At 39.1% G+C, this 10,281-nt stretch overlaps 1 protein-coding gene across 5 annotated transcripts in view; it reads left to right on the plus strand.

Moving 5' to 3' along the window:
* The window catches only part of OSBPL3 (oxysterol binding protein like 3), a 135,724-nt gene extending 133,412 nt beyond the window's left edge, over positions 1-2,312 (plus strand). For all 5 annotated transcript variants that reach the window (XM_043509159.1, XM_038391864.2, XM_043509160.1 and 2 more), the window contains 2 exons: positions 53-175; positions 2,062-2,312. In XM_043509159.1, coding sequence (XP_043365094.1) covers positions 53-175; positions 2,062-2,158 — 220 coding nt within the window. In that variant the 3' untranslated portion in view covers positions 2,159-2,312. The remainder of the gene's footprint in view (positions 1-52; positions 176-2,061) is intronic.
* The last annotated feature ends 7,969 nt before the right edge of the window (positions 2,313-10,281 follow it).

The raw sequence follows: 10,281 nt of genomic DNA on the forward strand, positions 1-10,281 counted from the left end.
AAGAGCGGAAGCACCAATAATCTTTGGTTCTTATATGATTGCTGTACTATAGGTTTCTAGAGGAAGGGAATATTGAAGGAGCTGAAATGCAAAAGCAGAGGATTGAACAGTTACAGAGAGAACGGCGAAAGATTCTAGAAGAAAACAACCTGGAGCATCAACCTAGATTTTTCAGGTACTATGTAACCAATGGGAAATACTGTAATTTAGTGAAGTTTTTGCGTCACAGCACTGGCTTTGTATCACCATGGGGCAGAGGATGAGTATTTCCATAAGTCAACTTTTACAACCATGTTTTTTTTGGAACCTGGCCGTATAAACTTGCTTCAAACTTAGATTAGTAGCCAAGGAACAAATATGCCCTTCCCCATGACATCCCTAAACTTTTTTTGTTTATATTTGTAATCCTGGAAAACAAATCTCAGTTGGCAGTCTCCATACCGAGGCTGCAGATTGAATTTGCCTGGGGAATGAACTTGTCTTTTCATCCCTTTTGAGTAAGAGTTAAGGCACACAATTGAAGTGGAAGGATTAAGCTTGGCACCTGCTCTGTGTAAGCCCTCTCTGCATAGCCCTCCCAATGAAGTCGACAGGAACGCCGTGTGCAGCAGGTTTGTTTCCTGGGCTAGCAATCTGACACTTTACGCAAGCAATGAAGTCACTTCCATCATTTGAATGTGTTTTGTCTATATAAGGGGGGAGAGAGAAACCTTGCATTCATAACATAAAATGGCTAACACAGGCTTTGGCGACTACAAGTTTAAAAATGAATGTTGGAGAGAACATTGCACTTACCTGCCATGTCCTTGGTTCAGGATCTAGTAGGAAGGTTGGGGCCAGATTCAGAGTAGAACAGATATCTATCAAGACAAAAGGCCTGGGGATTCATGAGGAATTAATTCTTTGTAGTGGGGGTAGGTGTATTACTTTTAGAGGGAGAATTTGAGAGAAATATAGGAACATTTCCAATGTAAGTATAAAGAGGTGACTAAAAAAAATTCCTTGTGTGTATGAGGAGTGGGGATGAGTTAATCTCTGATTACCCAATATCAGCTATAACTACTAAACTCGGATGGTAACTTGATGATTTTGACTAAAGGGAAGCAAGCTTTGCCTCCAGCAGGCTAACCAGTCAGTGTAGCCGGTAAGAGACCAGAGTACTGTTTAATTGTGCATTCCCCCAGATCCTTTAATATGAAGAAATTGTTGATCTATTCAATATTCCCCAAAGGCAGATTGCAGGAGGGAATGCCCCTTGATTTGGAGAAACAAAATTTGGTTAAATATTGGGAAAGATGGAACATATGTAAATGTATATTGGTAGAAGTGTAATTATGAGGGTAGTGAGCTCTAACAGAGAATCAGGGCAGGTCAACATGAAGGTAGAGTCACTCTAAGAGTATGTGGGGCACGTGCTTTGGTTTAAATCAATAGGGTAAAATCTCTAGCAAGGTTGTTACCCAAACCTTAGATCAGATATGGATTATACAGGGTTTACCTTTTGATTACTTGGATTTTCTCTCTTCTAAAATGAGTAAACCTGGCTTTATTTAAAATAATTTTAGAGTAAATGGCTGTTGGGTCATAAATGCTCTGTTAGATTAAAGTTTTATTATAATCTTCTCAAAGCAGGACCTGTCTATACATACAGTGCCTAACTCCATGGACCCTGACCCTTGATTGAGGCCTCTATGCACTACCACTGTAAAAATAACTGCCATAAGCTATTCTTGGAGTGAAGTTAAAGACAGGTCTAGATTCAGACAGTCACAGTGCAGACAAAAGTAATATCGTGGATCATTTAGGAAAACCATTCTCACAAGGGTTTCCAGGAAGTTGGCTGTGAACCTTGAGGCAAGGGAGAAGCCTAGAGCCTGATTTTAAAAAGTACTGAGCACTCACCATTCCAGCAGAAGTCAAAGCAAACTGTGGTGTTTACCAGCTCTGAAAATCGGGCAACTCAAGACCTAAACGGGGGTGGCAGGACCAAGAAACCAAAGGGCAGCAAAAGTACAAAAGTCTTCAGCTATACATGCAGGAAATCGTTTAATCTTTTGACAGGAAATCCACAGATGACTCCTGGGTGAGCAATGGAACATACATGGATCTTAGAAAAGACCCTGGTTTTTCCAAACTGGACAATCCTGTTCTCTGGTGAGAGAGGACCTTAGAAGATGCTCATCTGTGTTACTCTGATTTATGTGTGTGTTCCGCTTCATACATTAAGTGTACCTTCTAGAATTGTGCTTCATTTAGAATTTGACACATATATTTTCTTCATTTTTATTGTTACCATGATTGTCTGAATGTATTAAAAAACTGTTTTTATTAACTATTTAATAAAATAAACATTATTGAATATTAATGGCTGGGGAGGGGAGAAAGAGAAGCTTTAACACTACTTTTCCAAAATTTAATAATGCAAATCCAGATTTAATGTATGCCTTATTGAATTACAAAGGAGAAAATATCGGCCTCTCCTGGCTGTGCTAAGAAACATGAATGGAAGCCATGGTTACATGAACTTTAAGTGGGCTACCAAGGTTGGAAAGACAGTTTTTAATTACTGAAACAAAGTGAGCCTGCTGGTGCTGGAGTCTGAGTAACCTTTTTATTTTTTTCTGTAGAGATTAAATAAATTCCTGTTTTTATTTGCTTGTCACTAGCCTATTAAAAAAGGTAATAGTGAGCTTGTGGTTCTACTGCCTTACTTAGACAATTGTACCCTGCTACGTGTAACACTAGAAGATCAAGAATCACCACCAAATCTTCTCACCCGGAATCTTCAAATTTACAGCCCCAAAAAGGGCTTGGTTAATTCTTGAGCACTGACGGGATGAAAGAAGATTTTTCTCTTTTTTTCCAGTAAGTAAAATAGACGTAGAGCACGAAATCTTCTGCTTCCATAGCTGGACTTCTTTTATTTACCTGAAAAAATCAAACAGGGATACTTTTTAAAAACTTAGTCAAGTAAATTATTGTGTTAAAGTAACAGATGTTTTCTGAAATAAATTTTTTATATATTCTACCTCTTATTATAAGCAGCGTATTTAAGATCTTGTATTAAAAAAAAGACCATCTGCCTTATAATTATATGTATGGAATCTTTGATCTTCCTTTAACTGCTTGTTGTGTTCAGATAAATATTTAAGTGTCTCTTGCACTAAATTGGTTTTCTGTTTTCTGTACTCTTTGTACATATAGGTAGTATTTTTGTGCATATCAGAAGTATGTCTATCAAACTACAGCAGAAAATAGATGTATAAAAAATTGCACACTTGAGTGCAGGTGATGGGGTGTTCCCTCTTCCCTCAAAATCAAAGTAATACAGTAGCACATGTAGCAAAACAAATTGTACTCTCAAAGCAATTTACATTCCTGACCATACTAGAACCCAAGCCTGATCCACATCTTCTAGGTCTATTGCATACAAACCTTTTGCGAGACTCTCTGTGGTAACAACACTGAAAGGTTTCCACTGTGCAAAAAAAAAAGAAAGGAAAAAGTAAATTATTAGTGGAGGTTTTGCGATTGTACAAATTAAAACACGAGTGAGTCAAAAGTTGTTGCTATGTTTAACCAGTTTATTACTGGTGCAAGTTGCAGCTAGGGGAGATGAAGACTTGAGAGATCAACAGCTTTGAAAAACTTCCAATTTACTGTGTGCCGATGCAGTCTTAAAGAAAACCCTTTAAATATTAGATCTGTTTACTGCAAGTTTATTGTATCATGTATAACATTAAACAAGTGCTATAAAAGTTGCATTTTAAAACTGTTCTGTGATGTCAGTTAAATTTATTATTTAATTTTGCCCAGTAGCACCTTTACAACTCCACTTCACTGATTTCGTAGCCAGAGCTGCTACCTTAGGCTGATTTGTGAAGTGAGTTAAGCTCCTTTCTCTCATTTGCACAGTGTTACTTAAGCATTGTTCTCTTTTATTTGATCTGGCCTTTAAAGATGCAGGACACACTAATTGTTTAAAGTCAGCAGTTTTAAATAATACATGCTCAGCGTGAGACAGGTGAAACCTGGGCTTTCTGACTCAACAGGAAAACTGATCCACTGGGCATAGTTGGAGTGTTTTGAGAGAGAGTTGTGGGAATTGCACAGTCCAATCCGCTGTTTCATCTCCATCTTAGTTTATTTTCTCATTAACAATCAAAAGCTGTCTGAAGAATTAATTGCCACTTCAAGATCAGAGGGGGGACATGGGAGGGGAGTCATGTGCCACCCAGATTGGTTACTTGGCTTGTACTGAGCTCGCTCACATGGAATGAGCATGCTCAGTAACACTGCTGAAGTCTGCTGCCCTTACTTTGCCCCGCGCTCTCAGCAGGCCCAGGTGGTCTCTGTTCTCGTTGTCCCTGCCGTCAGTAGTTACCAGGCATTCCAAATAGAATCTTTCCATCATTATTATTTTCCTACAAAATTAACTTTAAAAAAGAAAATTCTCAAGGAAAATTTGAGGAAGAGACTAAGGTGGTATTTAAGGGTTTGTGTCACAATTAACAAGTATCACCATTGTTATCAGATGTGACCATTATTATACCTTCTGCATGCTGTCTGTTCCCCCCGCCCCAAATCTGTGTAATGTGCTTAATTCATTAATGATCAAAAGCTGGCTCAAGAACCATAAGTTAATGGAGTCCAAAGCAGGAGGCTGTTTATGCAACTAAGCAGTGTTGCCAACTCTCACAATTTTATCATGTGTCAGTTTAGAAATATTTCTAGCTCTCATGATTGTGAGAAAAGCTTGAAAACATGAGCTCCTAAAAACTCAGACTCCAGAAGGCAAACTAAACCCCAAATGTGTCATTGTTTTAAAATCTCATGATTGGGGGAGGGGAAGTTTGACTCATTATTTTTGAGCACTGTGAGTTGGCAATACTGTTTTGGGATATTTGTGACTATTTAAAATCTTTAAAACTTTTCTTATTACATACCCCCTTCCAGATATACCAGCTGCCTGCATACCCCTACACTTCTCATCACTGATACTTTGTGTGTTCTTAAAACAACCTGTCTTTAGCCATTTGTCCCTATTTCACTGTTGCATACAGATATAGTGCAAGGTATACAACCGAGGGGGGGACCCTAAATTCTGAGCTCAGTTAGACTGGACAGTTGCTAGGCAACTGAACCCAGGCTGTATGGTGATTAGAGGTGAGGGTTCTGTGCATCTCTGTTCTCAATGGTACATCTTGAAGTAAATTAACTACCGTATTATATATAACAAATTCCTACAGTTTTAAAGCTTTGTCTGACTCGCTTATTATGGAAATGCAGTAAATAAAATAAGAAAATCCACCAATTTCTTCCATGCACCACCCTCCAGAGATGTTTTGTGTACCCCGGAGGTAAGCCTACTACAGTTTGGGACCCCCTGGATAATTTAGGACCTAAGCTAATGCAAAAATGCATTTTTACCAATGACTCGGTACACAGGCCTAATCCTTCACTCCTCTCTCAGGCAAAACTCCCAGATCAGGAAGCTGGGTTAATTTTGTACTACTCCGGTTCTTATACTGTGCCTGTCACTGTGGTACCAAAGGAATCCAGAATATTTCTTTCAGAGTAGCAGCTGTGTTAGTCTGTATTCGCAAAAAGAAAAGGAGTACTTGTAGCACCTTAGAGACTAACAAATTTATTAGAGCATAAGCTTTCGTGAGCTACAGCTCACTTCATCGGATGCATTTGGTGGAAAAAACAGAGGAGAGATTTACACACACACACACACACACACACACACAGAACATGAAACAATGGATTTATCATACACACTGTAAGGAGAGTGATCACTTAAGATAAGCCATCACTAGCAGCAGGGGGGGAAAGGAGGAAAACCTTTCATGGTGACAAGCAAGGTAGGCTAATTCCAGCAGTTAACAAGAATATCAGAGGAACAGTGGGGGGTGGGGTGGGGGGGAGAAATACCATGGGGAAATAGTTTTACTTTGTGTAATGACTCATCCATTCCCAGTCTCTATTCAAGCCTAAGTTAATTGTATCCAGTTTGCAAATTAATTCCAATTCAGCAGTCTCTCGTTGGAGTCTGTTTTTGAAGCTTTTTTGTTGAAGGATAGCCACTCTTAGGTCTGTGATTGAGTGACCAGAGAGATTGAAGTGTTCTCCAACTGGTTTTTGAATGTTATAATTATCCCCGATACTGTCACGGCTAACCTGGTGGCTGAACTTTGTGACTTTGTCCTCACCCATAACTATTTCACATTTGGTGACAATGTATACCTTCAAATCAGCGGCACTGTGATGGGTACCCGCATGGCCCCACAGTATGCCAACATTTTTATGGCTGACTTAGAACAACGCTTCCTCAGCTCTCGTCCCCTAATGCCCCTACTCTACTTGTGCTACATTGATGACATCTTCATCATCTGGACCCATGGAAAAGAAGCTCTTGAGGAATTCCACCATGATTTCAACAATTTCCATCCCACCATCAACCTCAGCCTGGACCAGTCCACACAAGAGATCCACTTCCTGGACACTACGGTGCTAATAAGCGATGGTCACATAAACACCACCCTATATCTGAAACCTACTGACCGCTATTCCTACCTACGTGCCTCTAGCTTTCATCCAGATCATACCACTCGATCCATTGTCTACAGCCAAGCGCTATGATATAACCGCATTTGCTCCAACCCCTCAGACAGAGACAAACACCTACGAGATCTCTATCATGCATTCCTACAACTACAATACCCACCTGCTGAAGTGAAGAAACAGATTGACAGAGCTAGAAGAGTACCCAGAAGTCACCTACTACAGGACAGGCCCAACAAAGAAAACAACAGAACGCCACTAGCCATCACCTTCAGCCCCCAACTAAAACCGCTCCAACGCATCATCAAGGATCTACAACCTATCCTGAAGGACGAGCCATCACTCTCACAGATCTTGGGAGACAGACCAGTCCTTGCTTACAGACAGCCCCCCCAATCTGAAGCAAATACTCACCAGCAACCACACACCACACAACAGAACCACTAACCCAGGAACCTATCCTTGCAACAAAGCCCGTTGCCAACTCTGTCCACATATCTATTCAGGGGATACCATCATAGGGCCTAATCACATCAGCCACACTATCAGAGGCTCGTTCACCTGCGCATCTACCAATGTGATATATGCCATCATGTGCCAGCAATGCCCCTCTGCCATGTACATTGGCCAAACTGGACAGTCTCTACGTAAAAGAATGAATGGACACAAATCAGACGTCAAGAATTATAACATTCAAAAACCAGTTGGAGAACACTTCAATCTCTCTGGTCACTCGATCACAGATCTTAGAGTGGCTATCCTTCAACAAAAAAGCTTCAAAAACAGACTCCAACGAGAGACTGCTGAATTGGAATTAATTTGCAAACTGGATACAATTAACTTAGGCTTGAATAGAGACTGGGAATGGATGAGTCATTACACAAAGTAAAAGTATTTCCCCATGGTATTTCTCCTCCCCACCCCACCCCCCACTGTTCCTCTGATATTCTTGTTAACTGCTGGAATTAGCCTACCTTGCTTGTCACCATGAAAAGTTTTCCTCCTTTTCCCCCCCCTGCTGCTGGTGATGGCTTATCTTAAGTGATCACTCTCCTTACAGTGTGTATGATAAACCCATTGTTTCATGTTTTCTATGTGTGTGTATATAAATCTCTCCTCTGTTTTTTCCACCAAATGCATCCGATGAAGTGAGCTGTAGCTCACGAAAGCTTATGCTCTAATAAATTTGTTAATCTCTAGAATATTTCTTGTATATCGAAGTAAAACAATTTGAACCTGGTAGTCCCTCCTCATTGTATGCTTCCCAGGTTTGCAGCATGAATATTAACTATTGGGAAAGGTAAAGCTACTGAGAAAGTTAGAGCCGTGGTGTCTCTTACACCACATTCCACGGCTAGCTGACTCTAGTTGTTGATCCTTTTAGTTAATTACAAATAGATTCAGAGGTAGAAGAAAAATGCCTTGAAAACGTGTGTGTGCGCGCGCACAAACCCATTCATAGCCCATATGTGTAAGCAATTACTCATGGCAAGATGAACATGTAATTCATACCAGCCTCCTGAAGTATAGTGTAGCTTTTCTTTTTAATGACTAAATAAATAACATTTTGTTTAATTTAGATTTATATGTAGTCACACTTCCTCCCTGCATACTAAGAACAAAATATTGTGTTTTCCTTTCATATTGTCAATTTTTAAAAAAAACTGCATTGAAATAAAAAGGCCCTGACATCAGCCCACAAAACCAAGGAAGTTGTTAAAATGGACATGCATCCTTAACATAAATGAAGAGCAAGTACCATTGCTACCATCCTCTATTCTGGAGTGTTAGCTGTTCTTGTGTATCTTATGAGCTATAGCGAGGGATTCTGGCTTTCTGTTTTAACTCCTGCAACTATCTGAAGCTACCTCTCCTCGTGGTGGTATTTTAAACATGAACACTGAAAAGAACTGATTCAGTCGCCTAATTTGTTCATGAGAAATTAGGAGCTGTCATGACTTCAATTTTACCAACTTTTTGGTGTTAATAGATAAGAGCAGACTCCTGAACTAAAACATTGTAAGTGGGAGGAAAATTTGAGTGAACATAGAGAAGCATGCCTTTGGATTTTCTAAAAAATTATAGTAAGACATTTTGAAATGAGTCAATTTGTGTAAAACAAACACTGAATTTCAGAAAAGTGGTAAACGTAAAACCAAAATCTCTCATAATACTTGCAGAATTTCAGGAATGAAGTTTTAACTCTGTCCCTTTTGCTGTTGTGGGTTTGTTAGACTTTAAATAGTTTTTCCTCACATGCACACCTTTTTGGTATGTAATTATTTTAGGGGAATTAAACAGTAGTATAGCTTTATATAGGACAACCTTTCTGGAAGTGTAAAATTTGAATTATTTTTTTTAAGAAGCAATTCACATATGCTGCCAATCTTTACAGAAAGTCAAATCATTGACCTGTCCAAGCATCTGCCAACAGAGTTTGTTGAAGGTTAAACCAGTTTTGACATCACTAGCCTCTTCTGCAGCGAGAATGTTTCTTCATTTCAGTTGATTCAACAAGTTCAGTTCAATGACTAGGTCATTCACAGTTATGAAACCAAGTGGGAGCTGAAAAAGCAGAAAGCTTGTGCTCCTCTTCCAAGCTCTGAATAAAAGACTTGGTGTAAGAGGATGAGAACTATTAGTTCTAAAATCTTGAAGGGCCTAGTGAACCGAAACAATCCGTTCAATTCATTAGCTATTGCTACTTTTTAATAATTCAGTTGGTTTAAAATGCAAAAGATGATTTGATAACCTTCTTGATAAGAAAGTTTGTATCTAGCAGATAAGAGTTTTATTTAACTATTTTGTGTAAAAATAAATTTAGAAATGCTGTTTTGGTGCATTTTAAATTGAATTTTAATTTGTATGCAAATAGACCGTGGCACAAATCACAAGTAAAAAAAAAAATCTAGTAAGTAAAATATGCATAATACAAAAATGTACAAGTTCAGAATTGGAATAAATGTGAGTTAAGCTATGTAATGGCTTATATGTGTAGATATAGCATAACTATGGTATAGCTCTAAATTTAATGCGAGTCTATATTTAGTTGCAGATGAACACATTTTAATGGTTACTAAACCATGAGAATCCGCCTTTCTTTAGGAAAATAAAAAGTACAAATGCAAACGATTAAAATAGATTATCTATTTAAATAATAAAAATGTATTTAAAATTGTGATTTAAAATTGGCGATTTTGATCACTTCAATCTAAATCAATTCACCCTACTATTCTTGGTAAGCAGAATCTCATTAAAATCTGTTGAAATTTTGACCAGAGCAGATCTTAGCATTTTTTTTGGGTGGGCCTGTGAAACACTTGGTTGCTTCTCAAGATGTAACCAACTCCCATCTGAACTGACCTGAAGATGTGGGAGAAGATTGCTAAGATGGTTCTTTGCGATATATATACTGGACTTAATGGTCTAACTTACATTAAAAGCATTGGTATTGGGGAGTGGGGAGGAACACTTTTTCAGTTCCTCTAAACGTGGCTTCTTGCTGCGGAAGTGGCTCCCGGCTGCTTGTGTTGGAGCTCTGTTTATGGGCACTGCACTACGCGCTACGGGTGTGATTCCCCGGCCTGTGTACACATACTTGCACTAGCTCTTACCGAACTAGCATGTGTGTACACAGCAATGTAGCCGCTGTAGCATAGGTGGTGGCGGGGAGCAAGTACCGAACCACCAGTTTCAGGCAGGTTTTGTACTCGG

This window comes from Dermochelys coriacea, chromosome 2 (assembly GCF_009764565.3).
Source record: "Dermochelys coriacea isolate rDerCor1 chromosome 2, rDerCor1.pri.v4, whole genome shotgun sequence".
Lineage (NCBI taxonomy): Eukaryota > Metazoa > Chordata > Testudines > Dermochelyidae > Dermochelys > Dermochelys coriacea.